This window comes from Bactrocera latifrons, unplaced genomic scaffold, assembly GCF_001853355.1.
Source record: "Bactrocera latifrons isolate USDA-ARS-PBARC rearing strain unplaced genomic scaffold, ASM185335v1 scaffold_521, whole genome shotgun sequence".
Lineage (NCBI taxonomy): Eukaryota > Metazoa > Arthropoda > Insecta > Diptera > Tephritidae > Bactrocera > Bactrocera latifrons.
Genome location: NW_017537181.1, coordinates 31,725 through 55,039, shown reverse-complemented (window position 1 = coordinate 55,039; position 23,315 = coordinate 31,725). Strand labels below are relative to the sequence as shown.

At 37.2% G+C, this 23,315-nt stretch overlaps 1 protein-coding gene across 1 annotated transcript in view; it reads left to right on the top strand.

The window, feature by feature from the left end:
- Positions 1-20,803, top strand: part of LOC108974071 (calcium/calmodulin-dependent protein kinase type II alpha chain) — a 111,476-nt gene extending 90,673 nt beyond the window's left edge. The window contains exons 12-13 of the mRNA XM_018941686.1: positions 15,529-15,591; positions 20,745-20,803. Of these exons, the coding sequence (XP_018797231.1) occupies positions 15,529-15,591; positions 20,745-20,788 (107 nt within the window). The 3' untranslated portion in view covers positions 20,789-20,803. The remainder of the gene's footprint in view (positions 1-15,528; positions 15,592-20,744) is intronic.
- Positions 20,804-23,315: the final 2,512 nt, after the last annotated feature.

Below are 23,315 nucleotides of genomic sequence, written 5' to 3'. Positions count from 1 at the left end.
AGTTTCTTGACTTACCGTATATCACATATCCGCCGGTATGAAGAGAAGTTTAAAAATCTATATGCTAGGTATATGGAAGCTAGGGGAAGTATTAAAAAATTTATATCAATTTTTGACAGATCATTATCAGGAAATGTTTTAAGATCTCCCGCAGATTGGGTGATATGCAAATAAGTACGTTGTAAAGCCAATTGAAAGTTAGTACCAACCGGCCGGGGTGGCGGGAACGTGCATATAATTAGCTCGTCGGAGGTGGCGGTGCAATGGATCATAACTGGGTCAGTAATCAGTCGATGAATATTATACCACGTACATCCCAAAAGACTGATGTCATAACCTTGCTAGTTGACGTTTCCGTCTTTCCACGTAGAATGACTGTCGGTTTTATTACGATTACTCAAACACTTCTCAGAAACAGTTATTCGCTATTTTTGTTGGATTATGAACTTGCGAGGCACCTACTTTGCACAAAGCTTTCGCCTCTTTAGGGTGTCATTGTCCTCGGTGCTCCTTTCGACTCTTTCCAACTTAGCAAATTTCTTTTCAACGATGGATTTCCCTGAAGTAGAGCCCAAATTCAACAGTATTTTTACCCCAAAAAGCAATGCTTTATTAACACGAAATGCTTTATGATCCATTTATTTGTAAACTAATACAAGTTGCTTCACCAAAATTCTATATCTCATTAACAAATAGTTTTAATTTAACTAATAGAAATCATATTCATACTTAGATGGTAGTATGTATGTAAAGTCTGATTGAATATAACAGTGCAATATATTCAAATATAACAAGAAAGGAAGGGCTAAGTTCGGGTGCATACTGAACATATTTGAGTAGAGGATAGTATCGCCCAGATTTTATCTATTTTTGCTCATCAGTCATACTACTAATATGCCACATACTGAAAGAAATGTCCACTAGGTTTCATTAAGATACCTTACATACAATCACATATAGAGCAAGGCCATAGTATATCTATTTTAGGCGCAAAGATACACTGTTATGTATAAAAAATGTTCAGATATTCGGTACCTAGGGGCTTTCACAGTTTTGGTTGAATTTGGACAATTTTTGATCAAAAGCTACTTTAAGCAAATTATTACCGCAAATTTTATTCCATTATATTAATTTATCCTTTATTTATTTTCACACCGTGTCATAGAAATATTAAAAGAATATCGAATATTAAATTTAGTCGAAATTGGTCTGTCGGGTTCCGAGGTATAGGATTTCGCCAAAAAGTGGGCGGTGCCACACCCAAACATATTTTTTAGCTTTTTTAATGTTCCATTGTTTTCCTGAAAAAAATACATAATAATACATTAATTAAATTAATATTTATATTATTAAAATTAAATACATACCATGTTGTCCAGAATCCATAACAAATATTTCCAGAATCCGACTACTTGTGTGGCAATTTAGCGGGCTGAAGGTCAATAATTTAATCGGTTTATTGTATTTCGGTCTTTTAGGTACAAAAAAAGTAAATTTTGAGTAACATCCCTGTAGTTTGTTGTTCTCACTTTTGTCCGGTTTTTCGAATTCAGTCGGTGCGGGCCGAAGTACAGTCGCGGCGGAAGAAAGTCAGTCATATTACTTTCCATACAAACCCTGTTCGTAATTAAATCTGTTGAAGGTCCTAACTGAGGCATTCTTTTTTGTTTTGTAAAATCACTGTCGAATTTGTTATTGGTTAAGATAAAGCTTCGAGCCTAAAAATGGCCACACTCTACTTTTTATTGTTTAATGTTAAAGACAAAATAATTCAAGATTTCAATATGATATTTGTAAAAATGTTGTTCCATCATTCGTATTTATGTATGATTGTGATTTACGAAGACAATAAAAATGTAAATTGCCAATTTAACTATTCCAGTATATTGTTATCATGATTAATAATATCCTTGACAACAACGAGTCCAGTAAATAGATTCTTTATAAATTTTCTTAACCAAGCTTCATTTAGTTGGAAGCGTTGAACGTATCCATTTCAAGTGGTTCGCCAATCATGAAGTGTCCAGGAGTGAGGACTTCAAAGTCGTTTACATTTATAGGACTAAAGCAAATAGGACGCGAGTTTACACAGGCTTAAACTTCAGTACTGTTGCAAATTCTTCGTAAGTTAGAAGCGAAGTATCTAAGGCCCGCTTGAGATGATATTTGAAAGCATCGATGAAAGCGATTGAACAAAGGTCTCCAGCAAGATCGAGATGCATTGTATCAGTACTCATGTATATAAATGAGCATATGTATGCCTTTTGCACCTCTTCCATGCGTAAAGTTCACGGCGTAAGGTCCAGCGTAATCGACTGCGCTAGAAAAAAACATCTGGTTGAAGTGACGCGACTTGGAGGCAGATCAGCTATGAGTTATTGTAATGGTTGACAACTCAGTCGTCTACAACGAATTCATTTTCGATATATACCACGGACGAGGTTACGAATCTAATGTTAAAAGATGTACTTCTGCTGCGATTAATTTAGCGAGTGGTGATTTTTAGGCACTATTATAGGATGTGTAACATGGTCCGAAAGCGGTGCGTTTTTGATGCGGCCTCTTAATCGAAGGATACCATTTGCGTCTAGAAATGGTTGTAGTCGTGATAGATTGCTTCGTGTATGTATCTGCAATTAATAAGTTCCTTTTTAAAAACAATAAATTGAGCATACTTTACCAATGCTATTTCAGCGTTAAACAAACTGCCGGATTCTCGTATCCCGGCGCTAGTCCTTGTGTTAATGATGAAGCGTAATAAATAAGCGGTGATGCGTTTAAGTTTGTTGAATGAATGATACTTCGTCAAAAAATTCCAATCATCAATAGTTTGCGTCAGCTGTGTTACAGCCTGCTATATTTTAGCTCCAGATCTGTAGTGTGTGATTCTGCAGAAATCGGCCAGTTTCTGTTGTTCTCATGTAGCCATTGCACCCATGCGGCAAAAGTTGATGTGTGAGAAGTTGCGATGGTAATATGCTTTGCTGGTAGAACATCTTGTACTACAGCGACGCAATTGGCCGCGAATACTGAACATCGGCTAGGATTGCCTTGCTATGCTAAGGTAATCATTGAGTCTGTCCATGCTTATAATTTTGAGAAAGTGTGACCGCTGATTGTTGCGGTAATTCACGACGATGTGCCAACCAGTCCCTCGCAATTTTTAAAGGAACGGGTTCATTCCAATCCACATCTGAGTGTCAACGTTCCTCTAACCAAATCTTAGAACGAATTGTACAGGGCGCAATCAAACCCAGTGGATCGAATACCTTGCTTGAGTCGTAGAGAAACGTTCGCTTTGTAAGTTTAAGAGGCAGGTCATTAAAACTCACTGAAATTGAAAGCCTATCGCACTTGAGAATGGGAATGGGAATTTCCCATTTGATCTATCAGCACCAGATAGTGGTTTGCTTGCGTTTGACGCATTAAGTGCGGCTGGATGTAGTGACTTAACAACAAAGTGCGATGCTGTGGCAACTCCATACGGGACCCTTAAAAGCCGATAATTACGAACTGGATATGCTGGTTCTGAATTCCAAACTATGCGTTGATAATCTGTGTCCTCTTTAGCGACATAAACTTGGCGGTACATCTTTTCGATATCGGCTATGATTGCGAAACGGTGAGTACGAAAGCGAACCAAAAAAGCAAATAAATCTTGTTTTAGCTGTGCTCCTATCATAGTTTAAAGAATTCCCAGAGGTTGACTTCATAGATGCGTTGAAAAGGAATCGTAGTTTCGTTGTTTGACTTGTGGTCTTTACCACCGCATGTTTCGTTTCAGCTAGTTTCATGTGTCGCATAGAGGTGAGTTCATTCATAAACATGGTATACTCGTTGCGAAGTTGTTCGTTACCTACAAATCTTCCATGCGGAGTAATGCTCGAATAGCTGCTTCTCTTGATTCACCTATCGATTTTTTTAAAGATAAACACACGATGTAGCGATCATCCGATGCACGTTCGGTCGTATCGTTGTATAGATTACATTTAAACGTTCTCCATTTCAAGGAAGATTAGGCTTTGCGGGTTGATTGGTAAAGTTTTCGTGAAGTAAGGTATGATGACGTCGTTGGCATATGTGACACCACGATGTGACAGTTAATGAGGATTTGCTCTTTGCTTACAAAATTTATGCACGTACCTAACTTCTTAATTGCGGTTAGTTTACCCTTGGAGTAGAGTTAATGAGCAAACATAGATTTTATGCTCATCATTGCAATAAGAACAATGCGGCCTCTTAGTAGCGGTTGATGTAGAGTTATGTATTTCTGGCTTTGTAAATGCAGTATAGATTGTATTGTTGTTGCTATTGTCTTCACGGTAGTTTTGAGGTACCAACACTAATGAGCATGCGCGGTTTTCAAGAAGTTCTCGAAGAACGGAGAAAAATGGTAGATCGTCCATGGCGAGCGATATCTCCCATTGCTTAAGGGTTTCGGGTGCTAACTTTCAAACGGTTAGGTGAACAAGCCAGGTACCCTAGAATTCGACAAGTTTTTTGAGTGCAAGTAGAGCACAAACGTGTTGAAGTATGGATTTTAGCACTTCCCTGTATCACTTTATCAGGCTGCACTCCCAATTGCCATGACAGGTTTGATGTGGCTGTCCACCATGACTCTCATGACGTTGTACTTCGCAGTCAATAAGTCCCAAGCTTCAACGTAGTTGCGTCTGTGATTACTGCTAAGATACTTACCAAATCGAATGTTTCCCCATTCAAACAGTTTCGTAAATAGTGTAATTTTTTTCCGTCCGACAAATTGGCATTCGTATGAATGAGTGAGCAAAAAGCATAATGAAAAAGAAGCCATTGAGTGGGATCAACACCAAATGACGGCAACTGTAGTTTTAGAAGCGGTACAGGAACGGTTGAATCATGTTATTATTATTTGCAATGTTAGCTGCGTTTAAGTTGTGTACAGGCGTTTCAAGTAAGCTTTGGCAGTGCTGTACCACTCCTCACCTTGTATGCGTGCCTGCTTCTCCATGGAAACCTTCTCATCGCTACATGTGAGTTCCACCACTTGGTATGCTACTCAAAAGCGAATCCATTGCTCCTCCAATAGTTGGAGGTTAGTAGTTATTACCTCAGTCTCTACTGACAGAGCATCCACTTTGCTAGATTGAAAATAGCGTTTCATAGCATTTAGCGAATTTTAGCCGAAGACATGATTTATATTAAAAATGCGGAAAAATTTAAAAAATAAAAGCGAATTTGCGGAATATTATTAATATGCGATGATATCCGGCTGAAGGACCAAAATATGTTGATGTTTAATAGCGTTCGCGGATGATGAATAATATTTATAGAGCGATATTTTGGATATCAATTGTGTCAAATAATGTAATTGCAAATTATCGTAATTAAGAAATAAAATTATCGTTTTTTCTTTAAACATTTTGAATGCATTCAAACTCAAAAAACACAATATTCAATATTAGTGAAGAAAAATAGCAAGTGGCAAATCAGCTGCTAGTGGTAGATATCCGATAGCCATTCATAACATATCTATATTTTGGCATACGGTTGTCTAGAGCATATTACAAATCTGCGTATGTATTGGATGCCATTAAAGTTATTTCAATATACATATTATATATCACACTTTTATTTCTATTTAGGCGCACTTAAAATTTGTCGAGGACTCTTTGTTAGTAACTTGAGAAATAGCAACTTACTAGCTAAATATTAGCTGTCCTTTTCGAAATATTTTGTGTATGTTTATTTATTTATTTATTATGTATTTATGTTTATTAAAAATGTATATTTCTTCAAAATTCATTTTATACATTTAGCGAATTTTAGCCCCTCTCCGGTTTTTTAAAATAACACATTTACATTGCTCCATCGATGATATTTTAAACATTAGCTGTCGGTAACAATACAACTTCACCTAGTATAATATTACGAATGAAATGATTGCTATCGAAACGTTTTATGATGCCATTGTGTACTTTAAAACAAAAAGTATTGTGATTTGTCGTTACAACTTTGTCACACCTTCTAATTTGACGCATGACTGTTAAAAAAGTTGAATTTCAATAAGATGGCTGACTGTTAATTTTCAAATATTACAAACTTCATACAATCGATGTATGGAATAACTAGCTTTTACTTGCGGCTTCACCCGCAGTGGAGCCATTAAATAAGTATGATAGATAAAACGTAAGAGTATAATAATAGAAATTAGTCAAAATGATAACTAAATTTTATTGCTTGGCTGAGATCAACAATTTTTAAAAATTACTACAGACAATGAAGTTTCAATACTTTAAAATATGTGTAATTAAATGCAACAACAAATATGAAAATATATTTCACAGTAACAAAAATTAATAATAATGAATTCTGCCAATTTAAAAAAATAAAATACAAAGTATTAATCTAGGATATTTTTGTAGACAATGTTATAAATTTTCTCGTCGGGTGCAAATATGTGTAAATTCTGGGCATTAGATACACGTGAACAGGCTACATAAAGTTTGTCATGAGAGAAGCATGGATTTTCTAAATGAACTCCTGCTCCCTGTAATGTCGTTGTGCTTTGTTTATAGTAACAGCAAAGCTAAGCTTGACGGGAAACTGAACCTTTCTAAATTGGAATGGAAGGTCAGTGGGAATAATTGGTATCCGATGTATTATAACACTATTTCCCTTACCGACACCTGTTAAAGTAGTAGCACCAAGTATGTTCTATCCCAATTTTGTTATCCGAAGCTTTGTTCCATTACATAGCCGAGGAGCATCTAGATGTCGCATAAGCATTACTGGTACATTTAGGATAGACAGGATATGAAAATCTTAGTTCCGTATCTATAATTGTATCCATTGACAAATATTCCTTCATTTCTTCTTGAACCTCGTTTAAAATGTCAGTGTTGATCCTATTAAACATTTCATTTCTTGGTGCTAATATTGCTCTTGCACACTACCACTGATCACTACACAAATTTTGTTGCAATTCCGGAAAAATATTATCAAAGAGATCCACATCACTTCTTACTAAATCACAAAATTCTCTTGACAGTTATACATAGCCCTCAACGTCAACATCTAAACAACCATCAAGGATTTTCAACAGCATTTCTGCGTAAAGCCCTGAATCCACGTCATTATGAAGATGCACTCTCATATTCGTTTTCAGGCGGAGTTTTTCAACTGTCGACCATAAGCGTAATGATTTAATGCATGCTTGAATTTCATCTGCTGGTGTCCCCCTCTGAACCACTGTGAGGGTTTGACGGAAATCACCAGCCAATAAAACTACCATGCCTCCCATTATATCTGTACTATCTCGCAAGTCCTGGAGAGTCCGGTTTAAAGCTTCTATAGCCTTCTTGTGAGACATGGTACTTTCATCCCACACTAAAAGCTTGCATTCTCGTAGCATCCTACCTCGTAAACTATTTTTACTAAAATTGCAGATGGGCGAATCTTCCTGTGCCAAATTCAATGGTAATTTTAAGACGGAATGTGCCGTACGACCGCCGGTAAATAGCGTCGCGGCAATACCTGACGAAGTTACAGCAACTGCTATTTTTTGGTCTTCTCTGACGGACATTAATAATAAGTTAAGCAAAAACGTTTTTCCAGTTCCTCCTGGTGCGTCGAGAAAGAAGAGTCCACCACTGCCGGAGTCTATTTTATGTAAAAAGTGATTGAAAACATGATTTTGCTTTGGAAGTAATTGAGGGACTAATTCTGTCACTTGATGCTGCAGTGCTATGAAATTATAATCTAGCTCTCGTGCAATTTCATTATCAAAATCATCCATATTGTCTCGTCGAGGGCTCGTAAAAACCTTGTTTTCGATTATAATTATTGTTTTATTTGTTCATGAAAGTACTATCTGTGTGTACTAGTTGCAGTTGATGTAAAATAGCTTCAGCCATGTCTTCTTCTTACTTATTCCAAAGAGTTTTAGGGTTAGAAAGACCGCAAAAAGATAAAAGCGTAGCGTAAAGTTCCCTTATTTTATCTTGCGATCGGCGTTGTACAGCTTGCTTCATAGTTTCGTCCCAATGATTGTCATTTTCTAACATTCGCCGAGCTTCACATGCTTCTCGGTATTCCTTACCATTGACAATTGTAAGTTCTGTAACGCTAATTGGACCTCTAACATGATGCAACAACATGTGCAGACAAAAGCATTCAAAATTCGTAACGTGTACGGTATAGACACGACCAAGAGCATCCGATGCTTTAATCCCAGGTTTGTTTTGAATAGGTGTACCATGAATACGACGACGCCATTCTTTTTTTGAACTGTTAATAAATAAATAAAAATTAGAAACTATTGAAACTATTGAAACTATGTATAATCAATTGGATTAGATATTGTCGTAACCGCCGGTAATATAGTGGGACGGTATTACGGAATTCATGGTTGGAACTTCTAATAATGCTAGATGGCGTTGAAGCAGCCAAATTTGACGATTTTTTGAAAAAAAAAATAATTATCTTTCTAAAAACCTTTTTTTTTTCAATAAGTACCCTATTTTACTTCTAATACCTCTAGGAGTATATGTACAAAGTTTCATGATGATAAAATAGTTTTTGCGTGAAAGCGTAACAAACAAACTTGCATTCGCATTTATAGTATTAGTATGATTGTACAGTGAAATATGTATGCACGAAATTCGCAGAAAAATAAATAAAAGCAATCGGATAACTGCAGCTAATTTGAAAAATGTAATTTTGAGTTGAATAATTATAAAGATAATGACAGCTACACTTTAGAAGATTGTTGATAAAAAAAATTTTCTTTTTAAATTGTATTATATTGTTTTGAAAGGTATGTAATATTAAAATATGCAAATAGAATTTCTCTATGTGTGTCGACTTTACGAGTTTTCGAGAAAGATTCTCCGGAAGATTTATGGTCATTTGCGCATTGGCCACGGCGAATATCACATTCTATAGAACGATGAGCAGTATGAGATATACGACGACATATAGTTAAGCGAATTAAAAGACAGAGATATAAAATTTGCGCGGCTACACTGGCTAGGTCATGTCGTCCGAATGGATGAAAATGTTCCAGCTTTGAAAGTATTCGACGCAGTATCCGCCGAGTGAGTGAGGAAGACTTCCACTCCGTTGGAAAGACCAGGTGGAGAAGGACCTGGTCTTGCTTTGAATCTCCAATTGGCGCCATATTGCGATAAAACCGACTACGTGCTGTTGTTAACTCTGTTATAACTGCGAAAGCGATATCTACGGCAGTAAATAAGAAGAAAAGTGGTGTGCGCCTAAAACATTTCGAACCGTTAAGCAATCAGCAGAGATATCTCGGCATTGGATATTCATTATACTCTTACAACCTGTTGCTATAGAGCATAATAGTTTTGATTACCTAACGGTGTAAGCACTGCCACGCCCAAAAACCGTCGTTAACCGCATCTAATTCAGAAATAAATCTGTCATCTGGCACAGGGGAGCAATGAGCACCCACTGGTAAAAAATTTTGAAAAAGTGGGAATGGCCTGCCCTCTAATAAGTTTAATATACATAGCTCTTAAAACATTAAAGACCAGCACAAAATTTATAAGAACTCCTACCGACAAAATGGGAAAATGTATGATATCGGAAGATAGCCTCACTCACTCTCCATATAAAGGTACTTTTAAAACTACTAAAAACGCAATAAATCACTAAACTGGCACCGCCCACATTTTGGTGAAATCACATACCTCGGGACCCGACTTGTCGATTTTGGCGCAGTGTGAAAATGGGCGAAATCGGAGTACATCCACGCCTATTATCTACAGTTTTAAATTCCAGTGGATTAATTCACTTTCCAGTGTAGAAATCAAGAAGTAATGACTAGGACGGGATAAAAATTTTAACCAAGAATTCTTTTAAAGTATACCGCCTTTTGAGCGCAATTTTCCCAAACCAAAGCTGTTAGGCCCCTAATTTCGGAAATATGTTATTATTGTTTACTTTTGACCGAAAATATTGGTCAATGTATATGATATACAACTGAAATTCAGAAAAAATCCTTTCCTGGTAATAGTATCTCTGTGAATCAAAAACGGATTGAGTCAGGTCAATACTTACCTGAGTCCTCGTGTAACTAATATGCAGATTTTTCAACTTCCGGGTGACTTTATGGTGCATATACATTACAAGTTTATATTTGTGCCTAAAATAAATAAAAATGAGAAGCTCGACCTACGACCTACATAATTAATATCAGGATTTTCGAATATCCGACGGATGACTCCATGTGATTGGTGATTGTATGTACATAAGGTACCCTAATGAAATGAAGGCATCATTTCGTTAGTAAGTGGCATGATATACGTTAAAAGATAAAATCCGGTCGGTACTACCCCTAATCCCATATACTACGGATAATGGATTTCCCTTTTCTAAAAAACCTTATGCGGAATATGTCGGTCGTGTATAAGTTATATATAGTATATCCGATCCTATGGTTCACATTTTACACCATACAGTATTTCCTTTGCTTTGACTCCTGCAAATTGCAAGAGTATAAAATGTTCGGTTGCAACCGAACTTATCCATTCCTTACTTGTTTTATTTTTGAAATTAAGTCTTCACTTCCTTCAGGAGGACTTGTGATGATGGCACATATGATTCCCATCAACAAACACTAAGCAAGACATATTAGTACCAAGAAATAAACCTAACGGGATACCTAGGGAGGTGCAATAAAATATTCACACAGCACTAATAGCAAATTTTGCGAGCACTGTCGCTTCCAGAGGAGAACTGAATGGTTTAGGTATACTTTTTCTACGCAAAAATTATATTAATATTTAGTATAGCCCATCTGTCTGTCCGTACGGATGCTAATAAAATATATTAGTTTCTTAGTTTTAAGTGATCGACGTTCCCAAAACGACACTAATTTAAAATAAAATATAGCTGTCGCGCAAACTGTTAGTTCAAAACGGAGTCCTTGGGTAGAAAAAATTTATTTGACAAGATATCTGCACAAAGTTTGGCACATATTAATGTTGAGGACAAAGCTACAATATCCGAATATTGTTCGGACTGACCGATCAAAATCCGTATCTCATCATCTCTTTATAAAATATCTTTCTTCCATATTAAGTAACCTTAATTAATATGAAGGTTGTTAACATCAGAGAAGAACTAGCAAAACGCTTTTCGTTGGATACAAGCCGTTTTTCGGTTACTTTTTATACTCTTGCAACGTGTTGGTTTAGATTATAGTAGTTTTGTTTACCTAAAGGTTGTTTGTATCACCTAAAAATAATGAAATTAGCTATAGATTTATATATATATATAAATGATTAGGATGACGAGACGAGTTGAAATCCGAGTGATTGTTGTGTGTACATCCGTCTGTGCAAGCGATAACTTAAGTAAAAATTAAAACACGCGTGGTAGCCGTATACAAGTATAGTACGTATTCCTTGGCAAAACAGTGAGGACGAGGTCGTTGATGGGCGTAATCGCCCACAAAATGCCATTGAACAAAAATTTAGAATGTGCCATAAATAAAATAAATTAACATATAAAAATGAAATTCGGCACAGCCAATCACAATAGCAATCGGGCCTGAAGACTGAAAATTAAAAATAATGGCCTCGCCTTCTAAGAGATTTAATGTACATATCCTAAACTACTTAAGGTACAAAATTCGCTCAGAACAAATCACTTAAGCACACCAACCGACACTGTAAGGACATATGAAATTGGTTGATAACCCCACCCATTCCCCAAATAACGATTCCGTTAAAAACAGGGGCAATAAATTTTACACTTTGGATGCAACAGAGGCCTTTATTGAAGCCGGGAGGATGGGCCATATCCCAGAAGCTATAGGACCGATTTTGACCAAATTCAGTCTTTTGACATTCACATGCTTCAGTAAAAACGAAATCGGACTATAACCACGCATATTTCCCATATATCGGAATTTTAAGTTCCATCTGATTCATTCACTACCCATGATATAAAACCAGCATCAATGAATTTATAGGAAAAAAAAAACTTTGCTCGAATAGTGGGATAAAAGAAGGCCACCTTATGACCAAAAATTGTCTAAACCAGACCTAAATTATTCATGGCTCCAGATACTGAATATATATCGGTCAATATGTGATATAAATTACCGAAATTCGGAGAGAATAATTTTCCAATAATAGTAAGCCTGCATGTCAAAAATCGGATCAATAATTCCTTTAGTTCCCATATATGTAATGTAATATAAAGATATTCGAATTTTCAGTTGTCTTTATACCGCATATATGTATGTAGGCTCCCACGTCACTGTTGACAGTCATAACTTTGAAGTCGTAGATAATTTCATCTATCTTGGAATCAGCGTAAACACCACCAACAATGTCAGCCTAGAAGTCCAACGCAGGATAACTCTTGCCAACAGGTGCTACTTCGGAATGAGTAGGCAATTGAGAAGCAAAGTCCTCTCTCGACAAACAAAAACCAAACTCTATAACTCACTCATAATTCCCGTCCTGCTATATGGTGCAGAGGCTTGGACGATGTCAACAACTGATGAGTCGACGTTGCGAGTTTCCGAGAGAAAAGTTCTGCGAAAGATTTATGGTCCTTTGCGCGTAGGCCACGACGAGTATCGCATTCGATGGAACGATGAACTGTACGAGATATATGGCGACATTGAGTTCAGCGAATTAAAAGACAGCGGCTACGCTGGTCATGTTGTCCGGATGGACGAAAACACTCCAGCTCTGAAAGTATTCGGCGCTGTACCCGCTGGGGGAAGCAGAGGAAGAGGAAGACCTCCACTCCGTTGGAAGGACCAGGTGGAGAAGGACCTGGCTATGCTTGGAATATAAAAGAAGAAACGACTGGCGCACTGTTGTTAACTCGGCTATAATCGCGTAAGCGGTGTCTACGCCAATYAAGAAGAAGAAGAAGATATGTATATATAGGAAAATATGTGAATTATTTTAATAAAATTAAGTGAGCGTGTTTTTCTAATAATGATGCATCTTTGTGCCTAATATATAAAAACTCGAATCAAAACTTGTTCTAGGCAAATTACAAGCGTATGAAATGTTCGGTAACACCCGAACTTAGGTCTTGTAAGAAATTCACGTGTATTATTGTGTCGGTACAACCAAAGCTGACTCTTTTTCTTATTTAAGAATGTATTCATTAATTTAAAAATTATATCTTAATTGAGAAAGAATTTAATCAGATTATTTCTTCGAGATGATAGAATAATATGTACAATTTTCGATTAAGGAAAATGTTTTTATGTATATTTTGTCTTATCCTTATTAACGATGCGATTTTCTGGTAAGAACTTATAGTGCAGTCTATTATCTTTTGGAGCATTACCTTCATACAATGACGAATTTTGACGTCACGCTATAAGACTGAACTTATTTAAGTCAATTATTCCACATTTTGCACAGAGGTTTGAAATGGTTTTAAAACTTGATTTGTTTCATATTCCTGCCTATAATGTGGGAAGTCATTGGTACATACATATTTCTTTCACTTGCTAAGTTGTTTAGCATTGGAACATTCTAGTAGTAAAAAGTATATAACCTTAGATATTTCTATTCAGTTTGCTTTATTTACGTTAAATATTAGTATTCAAGTATGTATCAGGTTGTTCAATAAGTTTTGTCGTTTGATAAGATAGGCACAATTTTATGATTTAAAATTCATTTTATTATTCAATATAATCTCCAACGATTCTATCAAATACGCTTTAACAGCCGTTATGACCTACGTATAAATTTTTGAGTTCTGGAAACAAATGGAAGTGGCTGGGGCCAAATCTGATGAATACGATCGATGCTCCAACAATTCGAACTTTAATTCATGGATTTTAGCTATTGTCAAAATGCTCTTGCTCTCTTTTTTTCTTCTGAAAACCGGATCTTTTTCCACAAACTTTTTCCTTCAACTGGTCCAAAAGGTCGCAATAAAATTCAGAAATAATTGTTTTACCGTTTGTAAGTAATCCACAAACAAAATTCCTCTCGCATCCCAAAAACTGATTCCATAACCTTCTTGGCCGATTTCTGGACACGAACTTGTTTCGAAGCCGAACAACCAGGTTCACACCACTCTTAAGCCTCTTGTTTTGATTCAGGATCATGGTGATAGGCCCAAGTCTCACCCATAATGATGAAATGGCGCAGAAAATCCGCTTTATCCTTTTTGAAACGCTCCAAATGTTGCTGAGAAAGTCGCATTCGAATGTGTTTTTGTTCCATTGTTAGCGAATGTGGCACCCATTGTGCACGCAGCTTTCTAAAACCCAAAAATTTCACTTAAAATATGGCTCACACTGCTCAATGAGATGTGTAGAGCCTGTACTAAATCTCTCTCAGTCAATCCAATCTTCCAAAACCATACCCTGTATTTTGGCTATGATATCTGGTGTTGACGCGCTTTTTGGACGTCCTTCACGTGGATCATCTTTAAGGCTTGTACGACTACATTTAAATTTAGCAACCAATTTTTTACTATTCTAGTTGTAGGTGAGCAATCATTATACACTTTTAACATTCGTTCGTGAATTTCTTTTACTGCTTCACCTTCCAGAAATAAGAATTTTAGCACTGCACGATATTAAATTTTTCCACTGTAAAAAATACACTAACACCCCTATTCTGTGCACTTGACAAATTAATAAAATATTGAAAATTAACTCAAATATTTATCAAACGAGAGAAATATTTTTTTATTCTGTGACAATCTTGATAAAAGTAAAAGCTTCAATTCGCAAAGCTGTTCCAGTTTCTTCTTGAAAAAAAGGTATTCTCACTCAAGGAAAATAGATTGCTGTCGTTGCGTAAACATTTTAAATGCCGCGCGCGATTCCTATTCTCACAATTTTCATCCTCCTTTAACAATAATAACAAAAGTAAAATATCTTCCATTTTCACACCAAGATGCATAATTAGAGATTTAATTCATAACGAGCACTRTCAAGAGCATTTGACATCTTAACAACTTATAAAGAAAAGAGCTTTTTATTTCAGACACAGAATACGAAATGCTTGATAAATTTCAAATTTTGACAAATTAGAAATATGTTGAATTTGTCAAGTGCACAGAAAAGGGGTGTAAATGGCTTGTAAACAAAGAATGAATTGACAGATTGAAATGAAGCTTCACATGCGTTCATATGAAGAGTGTACCAACGAACAAAAAAAAAAATTTGGGCTAGTAGCAACGCCCTCTCTTATTGAACAACTTGGTGTACTCGTTCATGGGTGATTTCAACATACATTCACATTCAGCTCTACTGCAATGGCTCAATTGAAAAAAAGGGTTTGCTGATAATCAAATTATAATTAGTAACAAAATTTAAATAATAAAAACGTACTCCGCAAACATAATTGAATGTGCAGTTATGGATGAACATACTTTTAACTAACTATTTCTCTCTTATTTTTTTTTGCCTGAAACGAATATTTTGAAATATAAAAATTTATTTCAACAACATTTTTGACAATTAAATAACTTGAATCAAACTTGGTCAATTGGCTGGTTAATTTATTGAACGACTGATATTAGAAATAAGGATTGTTTGTCCAGCGAAAACTTCTCAACAAATATCATCCAATTCTCAGTGCACAGGTACGTAAAATTTGCTTTATTTTTGCATGCTTGTAAGACAACCCCTAATTAACGATTTCTTTATGCATAATTATGTTCAATAATTTATCGCTATCTTAAAAAAATTATCGAATCATGTACAAAAACCATCATAGATGTATTCGCCTTTATGTTTTAGGACGGAGTAAGTTTCTTAGACAGTAAACTTTTCGAATTGGACTTCGTATTCTAAAGTTGAAAGTCATTGGCACGTTAAAGTATCACAATTAATATGCGTAAAAACTACTATCCTAACAGCCTTTTTGCTCAAGTGTTAATTGATCAATTCACTTGCCTTCGCTCAATTAAAGCGCTAATTTAGATAGCTTTACTATACAAAATAAAAACTTTATTTTACGACACTAATTCTCAATCCGATTCAAATCCAGTTGAAACTGGAACGGAACACTACGAGTTGTTTGCACACTGTAAATTCGATTTTGTGCATTGATAAAATATCATTCAGCGGATGAATTATAATCATTAGAAAAAATACAAAATGAAAGACGCAAGCAAGTATAACAGCTGATCGTTAACCGAATATATCGTTAATAGCCAGTTGTCCGTAAGGCAAAAACTGGTTTCTTAATTATGATCTAAATGTATTAAACTAATTTGGCTGAGGGAAAAGGCTTTCACCGAGTATGAACACAAGTTACAATTTGGTTACTACTCCCAAACAGCATGTAGTTAATTGGTTATACGCAAGGTTGCGAATAACACATTAAATATAATTACTATTATTTTTCTCAAATACGTGATTAAAAAAAAATTGAATATACAAAAAAAAAATTTTTTTAGAGATTAAAAGTAATACTAAATCGTTGTATATTAGTTTGTATATTGTTCTGGTAAAAAAACAAACGTTAACTTCGGTTGCACCGAAGCTAATTATCCTTCACAGGTGCTTTTCTGTTAGTAACTATGTGTTCAGTTTGTATGGAAGCTATATGCTTTAGTAATCCGTTCTGAACAATTTTTTTTGGAGATTATATTGTTACCTTAAGCAGTAATCCATTTCGTGACGATACGACGTCAAATGCGAAACTTTTCCATACAAGCCCTTAATTCCGATCGTTCGGCTTGTATGGCAGCTATATGCTATAGTGAGCCGATCTGAACAATTTCTTCTGATATTGCATTATTTCTATAAACAATAACTCATACCCAATTTCGTGAAGATATATCGTCAAATGAGGAAGTTTCCCATGCAAGCATTTGATTCCGATCATTCAGTTTGTATGGCAGCTATATGGTATAGTAATCCGATCTAAGCAATTTCTTCGGATATTACATTATTGCCTTAGAAAATAATCTATACCAAATTTCGTGAATATATCTTGTCAAATGTGAATGTTTTCCATACGAATACTTGATTCCGATCATTCAGTTTGTATGGCAGCTATATGCTATAGTTAACCGATCTGAACAATTTCTTCGGAGATTACATTGTTGATGTAGAAAATAACCTGTGTCAACTTTTGTGAAAATAAATTGTGAAATTTGAAAGTTTTCCATACAAGAACTTGATTCCGATCGTTCAGTTTGTATGGCAGCTTTATGATATAGTAGTCCGATATCGGCAGTTCCGACGAATGAGCAGCTTCCTGAAGAGAAAATGAGGTTTGCAAAATTTCAAAAGGATATCCTAAAAACTGAGGGACTAGTTCGTATATATACAGACAGATGGACATGGCTAAATCGACTCAGCTCGATATACTGATCATTTATATATGTACATACTTTATAGGATCTCCGACCCTTCCTTCTGGGTGTTACAAACTTAATATACCATGTTCAGGGTACAAATATTGTTTGATAGAAATTACTCCGCCCTAGTATATACCCATGTATATAGTTGGTTAATATTTATAGTTTCTTAACAAAAATACTATATAAATCCTAAAGGTTAGAGAATATTTTTCGTAAACGCAATTGTTTTTTTTTTGTTATTTCGAAGGGGGAATTTTTCTTACATATCGTCAGTCTTCGACGGCATGCAAGACTCATACTGCACGCTAAGGGTACACCTCTTTCGGGACCACAACCGGCACAGAATATCATATAGTCGATATCAGTATGAGATGGAGCATTATGGTACTTCTTTGTTCAATAAATTCAGACATAGTAAAAATGGAAAAATTCACTTTTAGAGCCTCACCAAATGACGCGCATCTCAAATACCAATGAATATTTTGACGTGAAATTTAGCATAGATGTCACTAACAGTACTACCAGCCTACAGAAAAACCGATCCGAAAAACACGCGAAGTATAAATTCAAAATTTACCTTTCAATTTGATCATAGGAGTATATGAGCCTGCATGTCTGTCCCCCTACCTCATATTTTGGCCAGGAAAAGAAAATGTGCTGCGCACTTTCACGGCCATTACCGCAGAGTAAGCATTCTGTTCCTTCATCCTGACCTCATTTATACAGATATTGACGGAAGCACGTGTCCGGTCAGGAACCTCAGGTAATAATTCTTCTCGCCGTGTTTTCCCTCCACCCATTCTTGGATGTTTCTGTTTAGTGTGTACGTCCACCTTCCTTTTTCTGGTGCGTCCCAGTGCCTCTGTCACTCAAATATGCTTTTCTGTGGCATTATACCCGCTATGACCCCAGATGGCTTTATATTGCTGGTGCGCATATGGGGACCGCGTGTATATTGTAACGTCTAGGTATTTCAATGACTGCTGGGTAATTATGTTATAGCCGTCGATATTTAGTGTAGCCGTTTCTAATTTTTTTTGTCCTGAGCCAGTTCTTTAATTTTTCAGCGGTATCTTCACATAGATTTTTTACCTGGCTGAGTTCTTTTCCTACCACACCTACTACAATACATCAGTGTACCCGATAATTTGGATCGGTTTACTTAGTGGGAGTCGCAGCACTCTGTCATATAGTGTGTTCCATAACAGTGGATCCAGAACTCAGCCTTGCGGTACCCCACCCGTCACCCTATACTCTTTCGGTCTCTCGTCGGTGTCATAAAATAACAGCCTCTTCCGAAGGTATTTTGAGATAATTCTAAACAAGTAAGCTGGTGTTTTCTCGTGCTCGTTATATAAGGGTATTGAATGCATTTCTAACGTCAAACGTTACAACTGCGTAGAAATCTTTTGTGCCATACATCCATCTCGTTCCTTCGATGGCATTGCTTGCGTTATTGGTCACCTTTTTGATCGCATCAATGGTTGACAAAAACCATATTCGGTTTCGGCGAGTGCTGGAGGTTCTTGCTCTAGACGCTTCTCCATCCGTACACATATTATTCGTTCTAGAATTTTACCAAGCATGTCCAGTATGCAGAGAGGACGGTACGAGCTTGGTTCTCCAGCCAGTTTGTTTGGTTTCTGTAAAAGGACTCGTCTCGTGTGCTATCGCAATTTTCAAGGCCTTGTTGGTGATTCCATCTAGGGCTGGTGTTTTCGTACTTCCAAATTTATTGGCTGCTTCTATTACTTCCTCGTCCGTGACCAATGGTGTGTCTATGACCATAAACGTATTTGATTGAAATGGGGATTCATTTTCTGTGTAGGGAAAAGAGTATCATCGACGCCTTTTAATAGCATAAACTTTGCAACTTTGTAATTTCTCAACTGTATTATGGCGTATGTGGTTATGTCAAGTTAAAAAGTTTAGGTTTTGTGCGCACCTACCTCTTCTTTTCTTTATTGGCGTAGACATCGCTAGCGCGGTTATAGCCGAGACTTTAAGTCCCTAAAATCTGAAATTAATAATTTTTTAAATGTTGAACATTGACTTTGCTACCTTGCAGAGCGATAGGATACAGTATATATTATACGTAGGTTGCATTTTATATTTCGGGACTTAGCAACCCTTGTGTTGCAAACTGGTAATTCAAAACGTTTCCGTAAAGTTTGAAATTTTTTATGTTATACATACTCAGAACGATTTGAAATACGAGCGTTTTTTGTGTTGTTTACAGTAACTTAAAAATTTCATCTCGGCCAAAGAATGGAATGAAACGCGTAAATTTTCGTGGGATTATTTCTACAATATTTATCKTTGATATGGTGAATTAAATTGAGGTTGTAGATCGATCAAGACAAATTTCGCGAAGGTCGTTTAAAATCGGTTGTTGCTCCGGTAAATATCGATTCTGTGCACAAACTGATATCGTTAGCTTGTCATGTGACCTATCGCAAGATTGTAACATACATTCAATATTGCTTGAACATTCGATTGCAGACTTTGTTTTACGATGTATCACATTAATCGATTGCTAAGCTAACAGCTTGTATCGATTGGTAAAAAGAAAAGTTAAAACAATATGACAACGGATCTTCGAAACACGTCTATGGCAATGTGAGAGATTATGAATCGAGGTGCATACGGATGAACTCGAAAATAAAAAACATTCGTCTGTAACGGTTGTTTCGTGATGAGCTGAATCCAACAAAAACGGTTCGCTCACGAAGCAATTCCAAGAAAATAGTTGCCTTTTTTTGGAAAAACTGGACATGTCACATCTATACCACTGTCACACAGCAGAACAGTAAATTCTGAGTGGTTTTTAAAGCAGTTGCAATTCAAGAAATCAGGAAAGCCAACCGCTGAAGACGGAGCTCTTCTCACCACACCAATTCGATTTGATGAGTATGACTTGATGTATTCAAATCGAATGTTTTGAGGATACCTCAACCATAGTGGAGAGTTGGTATGCACAATTGTATAGATCTTTATCGAGAAATATTTTAAAAACAAAACTGTTCGATGATTAAAATTTCTTTTTGTTCTCTAATCCCGAAATATTAAAGGCAACCCTGGTATGAGCTGCTCTCTAAGGAATGCACTGAATAATACTAATAGCGGTGTCTAAGATTTATTTTAAATTTATTATTTCATTTCACACGGTGCACCCTGTGCGTTGTTGCTCAATTAGCTAGTATTCCTTACTTCTATTATTTCGTTTAACTATTGTATTACTATCGCTGTAAAGATCTCTTCTACTTTGGATTGCCGTAATAAACAGACGTGTCTTAGTCCTGCGTTCGATTTAGTCATTAACATAATTCCTGGTGCCTCCTGTGAGGACTAAGAACTTGTTTAAGTTTGAGAATTTTAATTGGCGATTTCAGTAAGTAACTTGGTTTGACGCTATCCTAAAGGATTCACGCGATATTTGTCGATAAAATCTTCGTGGGAATTGTAAATTGTAAAGCATGCCCGCACTTTACATGCGTAGATTGAACATGGCGGAAATCAATCTTCGCCAGTTTCATGCATTTACTATTTCCGGTACCATGGAGCAGGTGCGGAACGAGCACGGATGAATTAGATGCATCCAAGGTTGAGCAACTGTTGAATTCGGCCAGATCTCATTACGAGCGCATGCTCATAAACCACGAGGCGCTCCTGAGTCTTGCGAAAGAGGAGGAGTTGGAAGTGCATTCAGCATGATGGGACGTCACCGAAGAAATGTACAATGACTTATGTGAGCAAGAGTGACGAGATGTACGCTCCTACGGAGGGCAATATGAATTCATCAGTCGAGTTGAAATTGGCGTCGCTACATATTCCATCATTTAATGGCGTGTTACATAATTGGTTGGCATTTAAGGACGCATTCGAGACCTTGGTGCACTTGTTCCCTGCTCTGCGGTGCCATTAGTTGGTGGGATTTATTCAGGAGGTTACGAAGAACTCTGGACAGCTTTGAAGGAACGATATGACAACCCTAAGCAGTTGGCTGAAATTCATGTTGCACGTTTCCTAAATCTTTCGTTGGCGTCCGAGGAGTCAGCGCAATCATTATTGCATATTGTGGATGTGGTTAGCGGTTCTCTGCGTTCGTTAGCTGTTATGAATTTGCCAGTTCAAGAGTGGGATGCATTAACGGTGCCTATTGTGGTATCAAAACTCCCACCTACAACAAAGCGGGAATGGTGCATGCACTACTCCCCAACGAAATTGTCAAACTTATCGGAGCTACTCGAGTTCTTGGAAGCTCAAAGTTTGTCAACGGAGCTTGTTAAAGTCGTAGATGGTACCGACACATCCAGCCGTCAACATCAGCGTGCATCAACTGCGCGCACTGTCAAATGCAATCATTCAATGGAAGAAGCCAAATGTCAATATTGTCAAAATCTTCATAAGGTAACGCGTTGTCCAACGTTATTGGACTTACCACCGGAGAAACGTTTTGATGCCCTCAGGAAAACAGGGGTATGCTTTAATTGCTTGAGGTCAGAACATATGTGTACACAGTGTCCATCTGGAAGATGCCGTCAATGTGGCAGCAGACATAATACCATTTTTTGCCGAGAGCCGTAAAGGTCTGTTCCTCCTCTCACCACAAGGAGAGTGGGAACTACTACAACTACTCAGCAAACCTCAGCCTGGTCTACCTTTAATGCCGGCTCAATCTACGGTATGACGTCACGATTCTGTTATTGGATGCCATGCTCGGGGTGACCAGATCATACTTCTTGCAACTGCATGTGCATATGTTGCTGGGGACAATTCGGAGGAACGGTTGGCAAGGATTTTGTGCCACTCTGGGTCACAAGTAAGTTTCATTACAGAACGCTTTGCTAATTCCTTGAATATTCATAGGAGCAGCTATGACGTAGCGGTCGAGGGTATTTTTGCATTATCCTGTCCACGCACCAAGGCCGTGGTGGCAGTAACACTTAAGTTAAGTCACTCGCAATCCATGCCTTCGTCATTCAATGTATTACATCGGTGCTTCCAACAGCACAAATCTTTGGAAATCGGTATAAACACTTGGCTGGGCTGCAAATGGCAAACCCACATTTTGGTACTCCGGGAAGCATTGGCCTTCTGCTAGGAGCTGACGTCTAGGGTCTCATTTTGAAGGTAGACACAATCAATGGTGGTCCTAACGAGCCACATGCATAACTTACGAGTTGGGTTGAGTTATTTTTGAACCCGCATCGACATCTTCAATAATTAGTTCAGCCTTGCGTTCATATAGCGCCAACATTTTGGAAGAGTCTCGTTTGGACGAGATTGTAAGCAGCTTTTGGAAGCTCGACGAAGGGCCTGATGGCTACGAGGTTATTGATGATGAATGTGAGCAAATATTCTCAACGACTCATTCACGAACATTGCAATTGCGTTATATGGTGCTTATGCGAGTTGACAACAGAGCGTCAGTTGTTTCTTCTTTTCGCAAGGTGGCGCCAATTGAAGATTCCAAGCGAAGCCAGGTAATCCTCCACTTGGTCCTTGCAACGGAGTGGTGATCTTCCTCTTCCTCTGCTTCCCCCGGCGGGTACAGTGTCGAATACTTCAAAGCTGGAGTGTTTCGTCCATTCGAAGAACATGACCAAGCCAGCGTAGCCGCTGTCTTTTAATTCCCTGAGCTATGTCAATGTCGTCATATATCTCATCGTTCCATCGAATGCGATATTCGCCATGGCTAGCGCGCATAGGACCATAAATCTTTCGCAGAACCTTTCTCCCGAAACATAACAGAATGGGAATAATGAGTGATCCCGTATATGTTTGGTTTTTGTTCGTCGTGAGAGATTTTTACTTCTCAACTGCCCACTCAGTCCGAAGTAGCGCCTGTTGGCAAGAGTTATCCTGCGTTGTATTTCCAGACTGACGTTGTTGGTGGTGTTTATATTGGTTCCTAAATAGACGAAATTATCTAAAACTTCAAAGTTATGACTGTCAGCAGTGACGTAAGAGCCAAGGCGCGAGTGCTACGA